We start from the raw sequence: 19,357 nt of genomic DNA, 5'->3' as shown, positions 1-19,357 counted from the left end.
GCGTTCGATAGAGTCGATCATGCTTACCTTTTTCGCACCATGCGTGCCATGAACTTTCCGCAAGGTTTTATCAACATTATTACAAATCTTCTGCAGAAGTCAACATCGACAGTTATGGTAAACGGTCAGTCCAGTAGGCCCATTGTAATGAAAAGTTCGGTGCGACAAGGGTGCCCGATGTCTATGTCACTCTTTGCAATAGCAATCGAGCCATTGCTTTTTCGCCTGAGCCACAACCTACAAGGATTCACTACACGCGGCCGTAGGATTGTCTGCAGGGCATATGCCGATGACGTTGCATTTATTGTCAAAGACAACGACGAGATAGAGAAAGCACTCGACATAATAAACAAATATGAACAAGTATCTGGTGCGAAACTGAATACAAATAAGTCTGGCATAATGAATATTGGAAGCGGATTAGGAGTTCCCATTCATGGGCCAATAAAGGAAATTGTCACCATGACATGTCTCAGGGTGGAGTATACAAGGAATATTCGGCAGACCATCGCAGTTAATTACAAAAGAATCCTCAACACCATCCGTGCCTGTATACGTCAGCACAATCTCCGTACTCTTGATGAGATACAAAGAGTGGCTCTCGTCAACATCTATTTGTCCTCTAAATTAAATTACGTGGCGCAAGCCCTGCCAATGCCGAGGGAAGTGGCGAACAGGATTTTGGCTCCTTTTGGCCACTTCGTCAGCCGCGGCCACATCTTCAAGTTAAGTACCAAACATTGACTCTATCGATTGAGAACGGAGGATTGAATCTCACAGACGTGTACAATAAAGCACAAGCATTGTACATCTGTAAAACATATAAACTGTGGAAGCGGTCAGTCGACAGTGTCACCGCATTCTTGTTAAATGAAATAGCGCCGGCCAGCCAGGACGCCCCAATAGACGTTCACCACATCCCAAATGAACTTTACCACCTAAAACATTTCTTCGTAGAATATAGCTACATTGGACTGGGAACACCCGAGAATGATGTCATCAGAGTCAAGAAAATATGCCAAAACTTAATGAACTTTCAGACCAAGATCATCATAGAACAAAAATACATCGGTCACTCTTGGCATGATATCTGGAGGAACATACACCACCCGTATTTACCAACAAAAGTGCGGTCATTGTGGTACTACTTTGTGAATAGGAAATTTCCAACGAGCTTCAGACTACATTCCATTCACCTGGCTGATTCCTCTTTGTGTACCACTTGCAACCTGATTGATACAGATGAACATCAATTTGTCTGTGGAAATGTGAGTAATATATGGTTGTCAATCAGAAAAAAATTAGCAACTATGCAGAGAAAACCGCCGTATTTGATAACACCAGCGTGCCTTTTATACCCGGAAGAAGAGCTATACCCCACCTGGAAGAAAAATGCCGTCAACTGGTTGAAGGGACACGCGGTATTTTACCTGCTGTCCAGTAAAGAAAGGAGCGAAGGAGATTTTTGGACGTACATTTCCGACCAGCATCACAAGCTACTACACATGAATAATTATTATGATACATACGCCAACTTCCTCAGAAGAACAGTCATGTGAACTCCATTTTCGATGATGCGATTCAGAACACGAAGAAACGAGAGACAATTTGATCTTTGAAAAACAAATACGATCAAGTAACGAACATCACTATCTGGTTTAGATTTGGATTTTTTTCTAAAATGCCAAGGAACCTGTAATTAATTTTAGTTTGTTTTATTACTTTTATATGTCAGTTGAAAATTATGTACTACTGTGGAATGTTATGACTAATAAAGAAAAAAAAACTTGGTAGAGCACTTGCCCGCGAAAGGCAAAGGTCCCGAGTTCGAGTCTCGGTCCGGCACACAGTTTTAATCTGCCAGGAAGTTTCATGTCAGCGCACACTCCGCTGCGGAGTGAAAATCTCATTCTGGAAATAAATAAATTATCCGCATTTTGCATTTCAGTCAAGTTGCGGGAGGCGTTCAAGCGCCGTTGTTCTTCGGGAGTCAAGGTGTGCGGAACAAACTTTTCTCTCCCTCAAACCATCCAGGTGGCTGTGTTGACACTTGATTTAGCTATGTTATTCCTTTGCGATTTGTGACACAACAAACTGACGCTCTAGGGCCGCACGTCCGTTACTTAAACTCTGGCTGGTCACTTCTACGCGAGAAATAAAATAAGTTTCGGGACGTTAGCGATGGACGGTGTATACATGCCGTTGTAAGGAAATCGTACACTTCCTGATGGCGAAAGATTGCAGAAGGTACAGTAACCCATAAAAATACAGATACATTGTTGGAACGTTAGTAAGTTGAACGTTGTGACTATCTCCACCTTTTAACCCTCTCACATTTTATCTTTGTTTATAAACTACGAGGCAGAACAGTGTTAAACGGAAAAAGGAAAAAAAGTCTTTTTCGATTAAAACATTAACAGAGTGTTGTTTATTATGTGGTACATTTCCAACTTTTGTTTGTATTTATGTATTCCTCCGCTGAAGTAACTGCTTCACATTCTCACGGAATTCTCTGAGGTGCTCCACATATTTTGGGTTAGAAGTCTCGACTCGTGAAAGCCACTCCTTGATGTTAGGGTACGTCTTCGGATCAACTCCTGATTCTGGATTTAGCTGAAATAATACGATAAAATTTTTTTATCAGTACCTGCAGACTATAATACTGTAAGATGACTAAATGTGGCACAATTAAAGAAAAATGTCTCTATCAGTGAGATATAGCAATTTGGTTATATTTCCTAAATTGGAAAAATGTGCAGAGAAACAATATCACAACTGCTTAAATGGACAGATAGAGTTATAGATCAGAGTAGCTGACGTCCATCTGTTGCATTTCTTAGAGTACATTCTAAGCTCAAAATTATAAGTTCGTGGAACAAAAGAAGTTTTTCTCAAAGCATCATCAAGAAATCAAGGAAAACTACTTGACACTTAGTGTGCTTTATTCAATCACTATGTCTTTCAAACATAAATACAGGTAAGTAGGTTAATTCCATTTTCCTAGAATTCAGAAAGTTAAAAACTGTAGGCCTACCATATCGTTGAGTAATTAAATTACTATACGAATTTTCTCCGCAGATATGTGATTGGACCGATGGATGCAATATGTGACGAAAAGTATCCAGATAATTATTAGTGAACATTAATATGGGATGTGTCCATTGTTCGTCTTTATAACGTCTTGAACTTTTCTAGGGACACTGGGGAATGGCAACCCATTGTTCCTCAAGAGGTTTGCCGCCAGATATATCGTGGTTTATCGCTTCAAATCACTCTTACTAGTCATCCACTGGGCACTGGCGTCTCTCTTTACATCACCCTTTGCGTCAATTAGTACTGACTACGGAAATGTATGGCTTGTGAGGAGCTGCCCGATCATTGCACCGCATTCTTTTTTAACTCCCTACGCACAGAGGTTAGCACAGGAGAGGAATTCGTGGCGAGCCGCATCAAAGCAGTCAGAAGACTGATGACCGCCGCCGCCCCCCCCCCCCCCCCCCACAACAAAACGCACAGTCATTGTGTTACTGCCGATATCATTTTTTGAAGCTCATGTTCATTTCATACAATCTTAAACAACCACCGTCCGCAAAGCTCGACGGTCCCTGGCCGTAAGCACATGAGGTCATGCTTTAACTGTGCTTGTTCCCTCACATTTCCAATTCACAGACAATTCACCAAAAAGATCTGAAATATACCTTATGGATTTGTTACTCAGGTGACATCCAGTGACAAGTCCACGTTCGAAATCACTGAGCTCTCCTGACGGATCCATTTTGCTCTTACTGCCTCCTTACTGAAACACAACAATCCCCACCTCCTATATTTGAGAGTCCGCCTCTCGTGACATCTGGTGGTCAGTTCCGCAATACTTTTGATCAGGCAGTGTATTTGACTAACAGACTCCAGTATATTACACTAGATGGAGAACGTTCAGCAGGAACGAAAGTAACGTCGAGTGTGCTCCAAGTGAGCGTGACAGGACCTGCACTGTTCTGAATACAGATAGGCTTTATCAGATCGCATCGGTAATCGATAAAATTAGACAACATTGTCTGATGAGTGCAGCGATTTGGTGCTAACTTTGATTAAAACAACAGTCGATATCGCGATAACATTTGTTTATTATTACCAGCTTCGGCTTATATTGAAGCATTGCTCAGACTTTATGGGCCCCCTATGCCAGGTGGTGATGGTTCCTCGGTTCTTCAGGTGGTGCAACGAAAAACCGTGGTGTGGCATGAAGAACCGAGGAATCGCCAGCACCAGCATAGGGCGCCTAAAAAATGTGAGGATGGCTTCAACATAACCTATAATAATAAACGAATGTTATTGCGATCTCGATTGTTATTTTAATCATAGGTTCAGAAGCTCTCTCACATTGTTCGCTGTGGTGTTCGTTAAGTCCATAGTCTTTGCCTTCTCGAACATTGTTCCTTTACAGCGTCATCGCGAATATGAAACATCTTCAACGAAGAAAAATAAAACGAGAAAAGTTACCCAATTAGCTTTGAAAACGAACGTTACAAAATCAGCTGTGGAATACATTAATATGACAAGAACTTGGCCCTCGTTGAAGGCAATTTTAATGCTATCGGAGAACATGAAGAATACAATTAAACGTGCTATTTCGTCAAGGAACGAAGTAACAGTGGAGTAAGTTTGTAGCTAAATAAAAGAAATAAATACAAAGGAAATATATAATAACTAAATACAAAGGAAATATTCAAAAGTAAATCCGCAAAAGGCTGACGTTTCTGTGTGGGAGAGCAACTACGAAATTTCCGACATCGAAAATCTTGGAGAAGCCTTGGCAAGTATGCGCAGTTACACAAGAAATACGAAACATTTGGCAAAAGAAATGTCAATATAAAAAGAACTGTGAGTACATACACACCCCACTCCCCACACACATTCAGCTAGCTATTCTTGCTGCTGCAACGAGTTGAGTGACTTGGTTTTAACGCTCAGGTGAGACCCACAATAGTTTTATCTTCATGTAATCATATTCAGTCTTCATTTCCCGTTCCATCACAAGGTTTCACGGTTTCCCTTGTTGTTGTTACATGACAGTTTCTGAGCAACCTGAGTGCCGCAATTGATGAATTGACAAATAGCGCTGGTACGCGAAAACTTTGGCAGTGTTACATTTATAACTACGTGGTTCTGATTCGTCCGGATGTCTCAATTGCGACTAGTTCTGTCGAAATGTGTCTTAAGTTTTCCCTAACGGATCCATACATACCAGCACAACTACTACGACATGTCACACGTGTGCATTCCTTACTAGTATATTTGTAAGTCGGAAAGCCGTACACAATACGACGTCGGTCCAGAACCGCCCCATGAGGCCGAGGCGTTAGTGCAAGCGGCCAGCCGAGTGTGTCGGGTCGTCTCGTTATCGAGACCGATTCTCGGAACACCGTAATCTGCCAGGCAGCATTTTCGCTAGTCAATCTCGCTTACGAAAACGAGGGGGAATACGGCCTCTACTGTGTGGTGAGCCTTTCGCGTTTGCGGTTTCAGGGTAACGTCAACAATTAACGTAGCCGCGGTCGCAGGTTCAAATCCTGTTTGCGTATGGAATTTAATACGCGTCAGTGCTGAGTACACTCTTTGTGCGGATCAGAATAACAGTATCAACTACCACCAGATTTTCATTCGATGTGTTGTTTGCTTGTGAAAACACGTTGTGACGGAACTTGTGCATACCAGGGGAAGCGCAATCTCGTAATGATAAGCAGATTCAAATGAATGTAGGCATATATATTTCTTGCCGTTTTGGAGCCCTACTAACCAAACTAATTACCAGTCTGAACTAAATCGCTATGAGGAAAAGGGTTGCATGTGTCGAAAACAACCTATGTTATTGTCAAATCCATAATTATGGGGCAACTATGCCGAGTGATAACATGCCTGATAACATCTGTCTCCATGTTTAGCAGGAAAGAGTATTCTGTAATTACTTGGAAACAAACAGAACTCTTTCGGATCATCTGTCAGGAACTAAAAAACGAGACTTTTTTTCAGCCCATTATGTTCTGAGAAATCATTCATCTTCTTATACACATACAAACATAACGGAATAAAGACTAGAACCAGATCATACAAATGGCTCGGACATTATTTTCAGTTTGTCTAGGAATGCAGCAGGTACTATATTGGTTGCGTGAGAGTGATTAAAGAAAATTAGCTGCAATGTACTAACAGTTCACTTACGAATTTTCATGGTGAAGTCAGCGTAATAGCAATGCAAATACACATTTTTCAATGTGAAAAACTCATTGAGTTTGGCAGTAGTTTTAACTGCAAAACATATAGAAAACAACGGAAACCGATTATAGCAGCACTGACACAAGCAATTTCTGTTTTATCTTTCTCCGAACACTCCTTATAATGTACGATTTCACTCTTGTTTGTAGCACTTCAGATATAGCAGCATAGTATCTGGAAAGTACACATCCTTTTTTTAACTACTTACAAGGACGCAAATGTCCAAGTTTATTACTATGAAACAAGAGGTGATGGGCTGTACTTGATGAAGTTCTCGGGTCCCGCATGTATATTCGATTCCTTTTGGTTCTCGACAATAGTGTTCTCGATTCCTTGAAGTTCTCGTTTACGGACATATCTAGTCCGGAGGAGAACAATTATCCTTGTTCTACGGCTGGGTGCTAGGAAAGAGAGTAAGTCTCCTTAATGAAGGGAATGGAAAGAATGGCTGAAAAATGGTCCGGCTTCCAAAGTACTGCAGAGTATAGCCATATTCTCTTAGATCTGGTGGTGCGGAATTATTTTTCAATGCGATTGTAAAACTGCTATGCTATGTTTCATGGAGTGGCAATAGTTATACTTTGTTACCTCTGTTCTACATTTATTTCCACACCTTAGCAGCAACGGTAATGATATCACTCGCAAAGAGGCCAGTCACCCTAAAATTATTCCACACACCCCAGAAATAGTCATACGTTTTTTACAGTACGAGGCTCGACAATCACCCGAACAAATCCGCACAACTTTATGATCTCGTCTTGAATGCCATACTTATTGTGCTACCTTCCAGCTTTTACAACAATTTTTATGGATGATGAATACTAGCCATAATATCTCGCTTTTTAACTATTTTGGAAAAGCACGAATCACAACATCGAGTGATCGCGTGTGCATGCATTACCTCTAGCGATAATAGACAGTTAGCAATACTGTAATCGACAATGGTAACATTGTCCCCCGCCAGCCACTGTTTGCCGTCAAGCATTCGGTCCAGGGTCTCCAAACCTTCCTTTGCTTTGTCAATGTCATTAGGTTCTATCTGCTTTCCATGAAACTTTGGCACCTGTAGGCAGAAAAATCACAGCTCTGAAATCTCAGATGCTACTCAAAAAGTATACGAAACACACACACACACACACACACACACACACACACACACACACACACACACACACGAACAAGATATTGAACAAGTGAACATTAACTCTAGAAAAAGATTTTGAGTATAGGCGCATTTTTTTTTAAATCTTTGCTGTTCGACTAGTAAGACACTACTTCATTAACGCCAGTGTCACAAAAGTTCAACTTAGGAGTTAAATAGAGCCAAAACACTTCACGAAGAGTGTTCCATTCGTGAAAGGTCTGGAGCGAAATACTAATAACAACATTTGTTGTACAAATGATGAATAGCTTTTTATGCAACTGGATTTTACTAATCTAAGAATAAACGAATAAACTGCACAGCTGTATGCCATTCTTAAGCGCTATTGAGAAATTTGGTCAATTTAACTCTCGCGCAGTGAAAAATATCACTTAAACATAGTGCAAATTTCAGTTGCCCACATATGTATCTATAGACAGGAACGACTTTTCACGGAGTATCGTTAATTAACAATTGTAACGAAAAGGCATTTATTTCTATAGTGATAGTGAAGACCCTGATGTTGATGAAAGTTTCTTCTCATTTGCCTACCGTTTTCATTGTAGACACTATAGGATCAGAGAATAACGCTGGCAGTTATATTTTCAGCTACTGGCGTTTCTTTTTAAATAATATTTGAAACGAAGTCCTACTAAGGAAGATATATACCTTCTCCAAAATGAAAGTACTTAAACATAGAATTGACTTTTTGAGATGAGGGAGGGGGAAAGTGTACGGAGAGATACTCCGTCTTCGGTACACAGTCCCTCGACTAGAATAATTCTAGTTCTATTGCGATAATTCTACTGTCAGTTATTGATAGTACAGTAGAACCTCACTTATCGGTTCCCTATGGGACCGGGTACATGGCTGAAACCCAAAAAATGTGGGATTATAAGAGAAACACTTTTAATAAACCCATAACATCACAATACAGTAAATACAGTATAGTGCGACTTCAGTTTTCAACTGGAAGTATTGTCTGAGTGTAATTTACACTAGTTCCTTTACTGCAAACTACGTATGTATTGTACGGTTAGATATTGTTACTGTGAGTGAATTTTAACATCTGTATACACCTTATTATAGTGCCGCATTGACACGCAACCAATTGGCACTTAACTGTATAAAACGTGAGAAATTGCACAGCAAAAAAATGTTCTCTTCTTAAGGAAGAAGAAAAAAGTCTGTAATGTTCTTTTGTTTAGCAGACGACAACCTTGATTTTGTCGCGATGTTCCGCTATTTCCCAATCCACGAAATGTCTGTTGGGCTACACGTAGGACTTCGTTTGATTTGTTAAAGGACAACATCAAATTCATGTTTAGCATTTGTGCGTGATACAACGGGTGTTCAAAAAGAAACGAGCCGGAGGCATAATCACAGAAACCAGTACCTGTATGATAGAAGTATTGACCCTGGCTGCTGAGACACTTGTCCCACTGTGACACAAGGTGGTAAATGGCTGTCTGATGAAGTTCCCGGGGCTGTGATGTTAACCAGTTCCGCTCGTACACATGGACGTCGTCGTCCGAGGTGAATCGATTGCCCCTCAGAGCCTTTTTAACGGGACCAAAAATAGCGTTATCACAGGGAAAGAGGTCCGGACTGAATGGAAGGTGGCGAAAGGTCCCATTCGAATTACTGCAGGAGTGCCGCGACTATGTTGGCCGTATGAGGCTTTGCATTGTCGTGAAGCAGAATGACCCCACAGGTGAGATTACCTGGTCGTTTCGATTTGATCGCTTGGCGAAGGGTGGTCAAGGTTTGCGAGTAATGCTGGGTATTCACTGTTGTCACGTGCTGCTGGAAATGAATCAGAAGGGAGCCATCTTGGCCAAAGAAGAACGTCAGCTCTGAGGAGAAAACGATTCACCTCGGACGACGACGTCCAGCTCTATGTGCGGAACTGGTTAACATAGCAGCACCGGGAATTTTCCGCCTTGTGTCACAGTGGGACAAGTGTCACAACAGCCAGGGTCAATACTTCTAACATACAGGTCCTGGTGTCTGTAATTGCACCTCCGGCTCTTTTCGTTTTGAACGCCGCTTATACTCGAGCCGTAGGTTCATTTCCTTCGTTGTCATCATCTTTCTCGTTCTCATCGGTTGTTGAGCTACAGAGTCAATGAGCTGGTCGTCATTTAATTCTGCTTCTGTTGTCCAGTCAACGTCAGCTGTACTGACCCACCCACTTATACGACTGGGCTCAACGTCCAATTGTAAAGAAAGCGTCACATGTTTAAGTTTTAGATGGTGGCATGATTTATTATTGCACGCTTTAATGTGTAAGAAGAACACTGTCACTAAATTTCAAAACAAACGCGTGCACATTAACACTTATGATCGAGTCAGAAACAAGTTATTTCATATTAAAACTGACTGAGCTAACGCACCTAGCAACGACCAACTGGCCACTGATCTATGGTAGGTCATCGACGATTCCAGACCTGACTGTAGCAGCGGCCCGTGTATGTCAACAACACCAGAAATGGGATGGTCAGAGCAAGCAAGAAGTCGGACCATCTGAGATCGGATTAGCTTGATTCTACTGTATTGCTTCTTTCATGGAAGAGAGAGTTACTGAAAATTCCACAAGACTTTTGCTGATGTAATTGTCAGAAGCGTTTGAATTCCAAAGTGTAATTTTGAACAATAGGGATAAATTGCAGGAGTTGTTTCCAGAGAATAAGGAACAACCCATGTCCAATCAAGGTAAGCTCGGAAACCCATGGATTGCTACATTCATTCGTACCCTGCAACTCAATCCCTCGTGAGAGTACAGAATATGGATGGGGCGTCATCAGTCCTCACCTGTGGGGCGTCGTGGACAGGACAACTATCAGTGAGCAGATAAACCAGAAAGCAGCTCTACTTAACAGCATAATAGCATCAGTGACGTGAGGTGACCTAGCGCGACAGTGCAGTGTCCGGGTTGATGTAAGTGGAATGACCCTTGCGTGGATATTAGCACTTAGGGACTTATATTCAATAGATCTCATTTGTTAATTATCCCATCAGCGATGGTTTTCCCCAGTTCGTATGCATAGTTAAAATCATTCCTTGTCCATCGGTTAATTATATCTATGCTGGAGTTGTATGTATGGTGGAAATTCAAAAAGAGAACTCTGAAAAAAGTTCAGTTGAGAATCAGTAATGAGATGATGAATGTACTGGGTCGTAGGATCATTCCGTATTAATGTGTTTAAATCATACCTAACTGGAACAGTGCAGAAAGTTGAAATAAACAGTCCACATAATATGCAAAAAACTGGTGATTTCTCAGACTGGAGAACAATCAAGAATGGGGTGCTACAAGGTTCGATCTTAGGTCCTCTGCTGTTCTTAATATTTATTAATACTTGCCATTCTATATTCACGAAGATGCAAAGCTGGTACTTTTTGCCGATGATACAAGTATAGCTATCATACCCAACAGACAAGATTTAACTGGTGAAATTGTAAACGATGTTTTTCAGAAAATCATTAAGTAGTTCTCTGCAATTGAACTCTCATTAAACTTTGACAAAACACAGTATATACAGTTCCACGTAGTAAATGGAATGACACCATTAATAAATATAGACTTCGATCATAAATCGGTAGCTAAGGTAGAATATTCAAAATTTCTAGGTGTATGCATTGATGAGGGGTTGAACTGGAAAAAACACACTGAGGATCTGCTGAAACGTTTGAGTTCAGCTACTTATGCTATTAGGGTCATTGCAAATTTTGGTGATATACATCTGAGAAAATTAGATTACCACGTCTATTTTCATTATCTGCGTTCGTATGGCATCATATTTTGGGGTAATTCATCATTGAGTAAAAGAGAATGCATTGCACAAAAGCGTGTAATCAGAATAATTGCTGGAGCTCGTCCAAGATCATCCTGCAGACACTTATTTAAAGAGCTAGAGATCTTCACTGTAGCCTCACAATATATATATTCACTTATGAAATTTGTTATTAACAATCCGAACGAATTCAAAAGTAATAGCAGTGTACATGGCTACAACACTAGGAGGAAGGATGATCCTCACTACTCAAGCTTAAATCTAACTTTGGTTCAGAAGGGGGAAATTATGTTGCCACAAAAGTCTTTGGTCACTTACCTAATAGCATCAAAAGTCTGACAGATAGCCATATAGCATTTAAGAAGAAATTAAAAGAATTTCTTAATGGCAACTCCTTCTACTCATTAGAAGAATTTTTGGATATAGTAAGTGGGTAACTTCCCCAACCTACACAAAAAAATTGAAAATATTAAGTGTAATGTAATATTTTGTGTAATGTAATATCTTGTATAGACACCTTTTATTAACCTGACACGTTCCGCATCATTACGAAGTGTCGTATTCATGATCTATGGAACATGTACTAATCTGATCTAATCTCTAATCTAGATGTGCTATGGAAAGAGACGAAGCATGCAGTAGCAGATAAAAATTAAAAGTAGTGTACATCCTGAGGAACATTACACAGTAACCTAAGTAGTTACTCTAGTAATATTTTATGCGAATATTACTTACGAAAACTTGAGTAATTTTAGAGTATAGGTCCACATCGAAAAATAGCCTCTGATCAACTAGTACACGTTTGTTGAGGTCTTTCGGGTAGAGTGAATCATCCTTTCCATACTTTGTGACGAGGTACATGGCAATAGCACGGCTGTAATAAGAATATCAGAGGTTAATGTTTAACGAAGGGAAGAGTAAAAATTAAAAAAAAAAGGATGAATGAAATGCATATTTCAGCAATCAGCTGCTTTTATTTTAAACCCAAATATCAGCAGGTTTCAGTCTTGGATCATCTTCACGGATAAGGGTTAAAATGGTTTAAGCCACCATATTACGTTAGTCATTTCTTAAATAGTGCGTAATGCATGCCATGGATATCAATATATAGCACACTACATTTAGAAGCAAATATACTCATTCTAAATGTACGTTTCAATAAACGGTGTCCTCACAGCCACAAGTGTGACAAAGTGACTGATGTTTCTATAGTGCTCAAATTTTTTGGCGTCCAGAAAGACAAAAGCAACTTCATGTAGACATTTGCACAGGAAATTTTATTTGTACAAGTGGAGCCATGGAAGTGGTAAGAGTACGTTTTGAACGCACTCAACCGTATTATGATGTACGTTACATCAGTTACTTAGGTTATGGAAACAGTAGAGCCTATAATGAAGTTGTGGCATCCAAACCATATGGGGACTGGCTAGAAATAAAGAAAATTGAGTGTGTGGGGCATGTGTAGAAGAGAATGGGGGCTCGTCTTCATGAACTGAAGTCGTCGCTAGGGAAAAATTGCCTTAGAAACCAATTGGTGTCAAAGATGAACTGACAATGCAGCCTATAAAGAAATTCCAAGATTATTATGGTTTAGCAATTAGGCCAAATTACTCATTGTGTAGAACCAATGAAGAAAGCTGTATGGTCAGTGTATATTCGTACACTGTCCAACACTGATGAATCTCAACACGGATGTGCCTGGCAGTGGGGCAAAGCTAGTGCAAATATAATAAGGGTTTAGTAACTAGTGAAAAATATAATTATCGAAAGAGTCTGCCTTTGCAGTTACGGAGCCAGTAAAACAAGTATTCAGAGACTTGGCAAACACTGATCTACTTCGAAAGTGTTTGTATGGGAGACCACAAAATGCAAACGAGTCTGTGAAAATGGTCTTTTTGATTCGCTTACCCAAAAGTGTGTTTGTGTTCTTATCCACTTTACACTGTGGGGTGTATGATGCCTTTGCTAGTTTCAATCAGAGCAACATCAGTAAATGTGAAATGCTGCAATCTCTAGGATTAGGTGTTGCACTGCTGAGACGATTAGAAATTTGGATAGCGAGAGACTGATAAACGCAGAAAACAAGCTAAAAACGTACGATAGGTATGCAAGATCAACTAAAAAACGTGCCAAGACATGATGTCTCTATGTCTCAACTTTTGACTTCGTTTTCCATACGTTTATTTTTTCGATACAAAAGGTACATTTTCTCTCTTTCTACTCAATAAAGAAAGCTGAAATTTTCAGGATAAACTCGAACACACATTTTGCATCACATGCTGAAGCTTTTTTAATATTAACAGAGATGTTTTTAACATTATATCAGACAAATAGGACTGACGTTTAAAAGAAAAAATCAGTCTCAGAGAAAAACATTTATATCCTCCTTTACAAGAGATAATATTAAATTCCTGTAACTTCAGCAAATACACAAGGAATGTATTTATTATTCCTAAAATTTCAATAATTTTTATTGCGTATTTTCTGAGATAATGTACCTTATACACGACCTGGTTTTACATTACCCAGATAGGGCATTCCATTTCCCCCGCATAAAATATTAGGAGAATCTACATATTTGGAAACATATACACACTATTTTTCCTTAACTTTTTACTGCCTCATCCAGTGCCGACCTAGTTAGAGGTTCCATACAGAGAAAACATATTTATTGACATTTCTTTTCTCCGTTTTACGAGACTAATCATATAACAGAGACTTATCAATTAGCTCTCATTTTCTCACATATTTTAATTCGAGCTCACCTTTCAGAAATGAATAAACCATTGTCTTCCAGCGCTGGGATTTTGTGCTGCGGGAATTTCTGAAACAGATGCAAAAGATGAACAATAGGAGGAAAAGTAAATACTGTCAAATGACACTGCTCTGAGAAATACCTATATTGCAATCCAGTAATAACTAGTGCACAATGGAAAGAGACATCGAAGTTAATTTTTCAGTATGCTACCGTCCGTCCAAAAAGTTACAGGACTGAATTTATTCTGGGGGTATAAGCGACGTCAGTGAAGAAATTAGGATGCGAGCTTGAACTAACAACTGCAGAGAACAGATGTGCCTTCTGCAGTGTAGTCGAGTATCGACAGCGGGGCAAGAAATTTCGACCACCGCAAAGATACTGCACAGCAAAGCGGTACCACGAGGCGCCAATGACATGCTAGGAAGAAGCCGTGCCTCCCGTGGTTATAAGACCCCACCGCCTCGCCTCTGCCCTGAACTAGCATCAGGAGAGACGTGAAGGACAATTCTGTTCGAGGTCGGATCCTGCCAACTTCCAGGAAGTTCGTATCGAAGTGACGTCGTTGTGATGTCTGCTTACCGTGCCGCAGGCCATGTCAACTGTCAGGGAGTGAAGAGACAACCGTCTACGAATTTGTGTTTTCTAGTGTCTGTAGTGCAGCCACAGTACGGCCATTCTGAACTTGTTTCAATTAGCCACTCAGTAATAGTGACTCTTTTAGTGTGTTCTAATCCGCAAGTCCACGTGAACAGTTTCATAGCTACAGCCGACCATGACGAGCAAAGATAAATCATTTTTGTAATTAATAGTATTTCTTATTCAGAATGCTCTAATTAACTCATTACTAGCCACCTCAGGGTCCAAGAAGTAGGACACAACAACTTCGACCTGTCTGTTGTGAGAAGGCAGTGTTAAGTAATGAACATCAGGCCGTAAGTGTATATATGTCCTTGTTTTGCAGTGGACTAAGAACTAAACGTCTCTAAATAAAATGTTCAAGACGTCCTCCAACTTTTGAAGAAGACAAAATTAAGATGCGAATGTAAAGCGGAAGCGAACAACATCCTGAATAAGGACATGGTTGTATAACTTTCTGTTCGTTTAATGAAGTGTGGGGAAGACTATGTAGAACACTTGAATTATTAATAGTCCAGTGAAACTGTCAGAAAAAAGCCTGTACCGTGCAAAAGGTGGTGTAGAAGATTTTATTTTTTTAACTCGTTAATATTGTTGGAAAGGTTAGAAAACCAAGTTTTGCCAACAAAATTTCTCTTGGGAAAACTTTCTGCAGTCAAAAAACTTCGAAAATTAGGACTTTTTTCAGTTTTTTTCAAAATACCTCAGTTTCATTTGCTCCTATCGCTTTAACGTCTATCTTATTTTTTAAAGAGCACAAAATCCTCTACAAATTTGATTGTTACCATTTTATTCTACTCCCAGTATCTAAGGTGTTACAGTGCGTCAAAAAATACCAATTTCTCAAATTTCGAGCAAAGTGGCAAATTACCTAATTTTGGAACACTGTTATTTCAGTTTCTATTTGTGTGGTATAAACATATTACTCATCATGTTATTCATTGGAATTTACCATCTCACTCTGCTGCAGGGCCAGGACAAACAGCATCATACTCAGTAACTACGAACACATTCACGTCGGATTGCGTGAAGTTTATTTATGTTACAATATGTAATACGATTGCATGCAGGTGCCGTACATTTTCTACAGTTGATTGACGTTAATGATCAGTTATAAGAAAAAGTATGTAGGAATTGTTCTTTAGCGGACAAAAGCGTATTTATTATTTGGCGGGCGGAAGGCGATTATCTCTGGTGATTGTTCACAGCGCACTGACAGCTGTTAGCACACAACAATAAGGATCCTACAGTTTGGAGTCGCTTCCATTCAGTATATGTTGTGGTGCTGAAAAAGAGTATGTCTGACATGAATTTGTGTTTCATTTGCGAAAAAACTGTGGTGAGTGGTGGACGCAATGTGAAAAAGAAGCCGGCCAGTGTGGCCGTGTGGTTCTAGGCGCTTCAGTCTGGAACCGCGTGACCGCTACGGTCGCAGGTTCGAATCCTGCCTCGGGCATGGAAATGTGTGATGTCCCTAGGTTAGTTAGGTTTAAGTAGTTCTAAGTTCTAGGGGACTGATGACCATAGATGTTAATTCCCATAGTGCTCAGAGCCATTTGAACCATTTGTGAAAAAGAAAGGACTGAGCACACTTATCGATTGTAGTGCTAAACGCAGGGAGTCTGCCCACACCCGTTTTTTGAAAACGCTCAGTGAAGTGATGTTGCATGAAGCATGTTACAAGAAGTACATTAATGAGAGAATGATAGCAGCTAGCCTTCGACATCCTCAGGAACCAACAGGCGTGCTACGTCAGTTGCAGAAAAAAGGTCAGTTCAATTTCAAAGAGAAATGCTTCTTATTTGCAAAAGGGAATTCTGATGACTTTTTAACCAAGCAGTTAAGATTACCATATGCCAAACGAAATTTTGTTTACAAAGTAATGAAATTGGAAGTGCAATCGACAGTATTAGAACAGGCTAAACGACGTGGTGATGAATTTGGGCAACAAGTGATAGAGCGGATTCAAAATGTAAATGATTTGGTTGCTGCAGATGGGTGATACCACAGATTTTGCTACAGAAAGTTCTTTCACCGTGTTTCAGCTACTGGGCAGAATCGAGGTTACCGACCTGCAACACAAGTAGACGAAGGCATGGAGGCTATATTTGCCTACCTGGAAACCAATACGGAAGAATGTCAGTTTTCTATGGACGATCTGTTAGAGCAAATACCCAAATCACCTCGTCCTGATATTCGAACTGTCAAGGCTCGCCTTTTCCAGAAATATGGGGACGATGTGGTGATAGCTGAAACAGCTTCAAAGCCAGCCACAAGAAGATGCTGACGTTATGATTGTAACATCTGCCATTCAAGAACCAAAGATTTAGGAGGTGTTGTCATTGTAGGAGAAGATGTTGACCTGCTTTTGCTCATGACCAGTTTGGGGCAAGGCACTGAAAACTTATTTTTCTTAAAGCCAGGAAGAGGAAATGCAGAAGACAAGTGGTTTTCCACTGCATCTTACAAGTTTGACAGTGAATATATTCTGTTCACTCACGCCTCTACACAAGATGCTGCACAACATCATTCGTTGCGGACTTACCAACAAGTCCAAAGTTGTATGGGAAACTGGAAACCTCCTGAGAAATGGGGCTGGAATCACAGTGACCACGGTCCAATATTCGTTATAATGAGCCAAGATCCAGCACCTGAAGCACTTCTTCACATTGTTTCATGCTCATGCAAGCTGAACTGTGGCGGAGCGTGCTCCTGCAGAAAAGCAGGTTTGAAATGTTCTTCAATTTGCAAGAAATGTATAGGGGTCAACTGTGAAAACGCGCCAAAATTTTTATATGAAGACAGTGAAGAAGATGTTATGGAGGATGTTGAGGAAACCGCTGACGAAATCAACGAACTTGCTGAGGCTGAATCGCTGTTTAAAGAAGAGGTCAATCTGGGATCAACTCTATGTACAGACCCTGAATCCGTAACTCAAGGTATTTCTGATGACACTAAGGAACCTGGCCCATCAAAACGATGGAAATGATGCTCATACCTGTCTCAAGTGCGCTAAAGTGCGATATTACAAGTATTACACACCCAGAACTGTCAACATTTTTTAGTAACTGACAATGCATTTTAATTGTAATAAAGCTATTTATTTTTAATGTCAACTGTGTGGCCTTTATACACAAGAATAATTACCTACCTAATTAGGTTGCCTATTGCACTAATAATAGTTCAGTTTCCTGAGGCAATTTATTTTGTGTGTGTGTGTGTGTGTGTGTGTGTGTGTGTGTGTGTGATGATGATGTTTGGTTTGTGGGGCGCTCAACTGCGTGGTTATCAGCGCCCGTACAATTACCCAATCTTTTGCTCAGTCCAATTTCGCCACTTTCCTGGATGATGATGAAATGATGAAGACAACACAAACACCCAGTCATCTCGAGGCAGGTGAAAATCCCTGACCCCGCCGGGAATCGAACCCGGGACCCCGTGCTCGGGAAGCGAGAACGCTACCGCGAGACCACAAGCGGCGGACTCTGTGTGTGTGTGTGTGTGTGTGTGTGTGTGTGTGTGTGTGTGTGTGTGTGTTAATGACGTATTTTTATATTTATAGTTTTACAAATACTAGGGCTGAGGTGGCCCATAGTGTACTTCAGGTAGTGATGTAAGAATCACAATAGTTGGGTGCCCAGCAATCCTCATGTTGCATACAGAGAAATTGAATACCTGAAAGTGAGGTGGTAAATTCCAACATATAGCATGATGTATAATGTATTTATACTACACAAACAGAAACTGAAAAAATAGTGTTCAAAAATAAGGTATCTTGCCACTATGCTCAAAATTTGAAAAAATTGGTATTTTTTGACGCGCTGTAGCGCCTTAGATACTAGGAGTAGAAAAAAATGGTAAGAATCAAATTTGTAGAGAATTTTGTGCTCTTTAAAAAACAAAATAGACGTTAAAGCGATAGGAGCAAATGAAACTGAGATATTTTTAAAAAAACTGAAAAAAGTCCGAAATTTTCGAAGTTTTTTGACTGCAGAAAGCTTTCCCAAGAGAATTTTGTTGGCAAAACCTGGTTTTATAACCTTTCCAACAATATTAACGAGTTAATAAAATAAAATCTTCTACCCCACCTTTTGCAAGGTATATCTGCAATTTGACTGGGCTATAAAACCATCGTCTTAACTTTTTTATATTTTTTAATAATCCAATCTCGAAACCTTTTGGACAGACGGGATACATGGAATACCACTGAAGTAGGTAAGAAACTTTACCTCGAGCATTTCCGGTGTTCGCATTTCTTTAGTAATTTCTTGTATATTCACTATTTTCAGCTCCACTCCAATAATATTGGCTATAAGGCGGACGAAGCGACTAGGAGTGCTCAGCGCGTTGCTGTAGAGCTTAGGTGGGGCCATTCTGATGTCCTGAAGATCAGAGCGAGAGGTGATGTTGTTCTGCTGCTGAAAAAGAATTTCATTCATTCGTGTGTATCTATGTCAGTCAGGTATTTTACAAGGGGTCTTGCGTGACACTTTTACATTGTTTGTGATGCATACTTTTTTCAGTGACCGAAATAAAAATGAATGGTTTGCCGGTCCTTTATTATCTAGATCGGTATTGTCAGTGTTAAAAAGGAGTAATTCGTCACGAAATTTTATTACAAATTTCTCTCCACTGGTTGCGAACTCTTGAACCTACTGACCTAATGTCCGGTTGCTTTTTTTCCTACTACCAGAAAAACTGAAATTACGAGTATGATTATCATTTATTAGATCGAAGTTTTGCCAGAGTCAA

The 19,357-nt window shown here is 40.1% G+C and overlaps 1 protein-coding gene across 1 annotated transcript; it reads right to left on the bottom strand.

Annotated features, from left to right (window-relative positions):
• Positions 1-2,463: 2,463 nt before the first annotated feature.
• On the bottom strand, positions 2,464-19,011 carry LOC126153005 (glutathione S-transferase 1-like). Its single transcript, XM_049916041.1, has 5 exons — positions 18,835-19,011; positions 13,977-14,035; positions 11,947-12,085; positions 7,175-7,336; positions 2,464-2,613 (listed from the first exon to the last, which is right to left on the bottom strand). Exons 1-5 carry the CDS (start codon positions 18,976-18,978, stop codon positions 2,464-2,466), a joined length of 654 nt encoding a protein of 217 aa, XP_049771998.1. The 5' UTR covers positions 18,979-19,011.
• Positions 19,012-19,357: the final 346 nt, after the last annotated feature.

This window comes from Schistocerca cancellata, chromosome 2, assembly GCF_023864275.1.
Source record: "Schistocerca cancellata isolate TAMUIC-IGC-003103 chromosome 2, iqSchCanc2.1, whole genome shotgun sequence".
NCBI classification, from domain to species: Eukaryota; Metazoa; Arthropoda; class Insecta; order Orthoptera; family Acrididae; genus Schistocerca; species Schistocerca cancellata.
The sequence above is the reverse complement of the archived record's forward strand: the minus strand, read 5'-3'. Positions and strand labels throughout refer to the sequence as shown.

Bases quoted from the DNA above. Each gene is read 5' to 3' on its own strand.
- LOC126153005 (XM_049916041.1), bottom strand. From the start codon at position 18,978: ATGGCCCCACCTAAGCTCTACAGCAACGCGCTGAGCACTCCTAGTCGC. The intron at 12,086-13,976 runs GTGAGCTCGAAT...TTCTTATTACAG, and splicing joins GGTTTATTCATTTCTGAAAG to CCGTGCTATTGCCATGTACC. The intron at 2,614-7,174 runs GTAATGCATGCA...GTATTATTTCAG, and splicing joins ACTGTCTATTATCGCTAGAG to CTAAATCCAGAATCAGGAGT.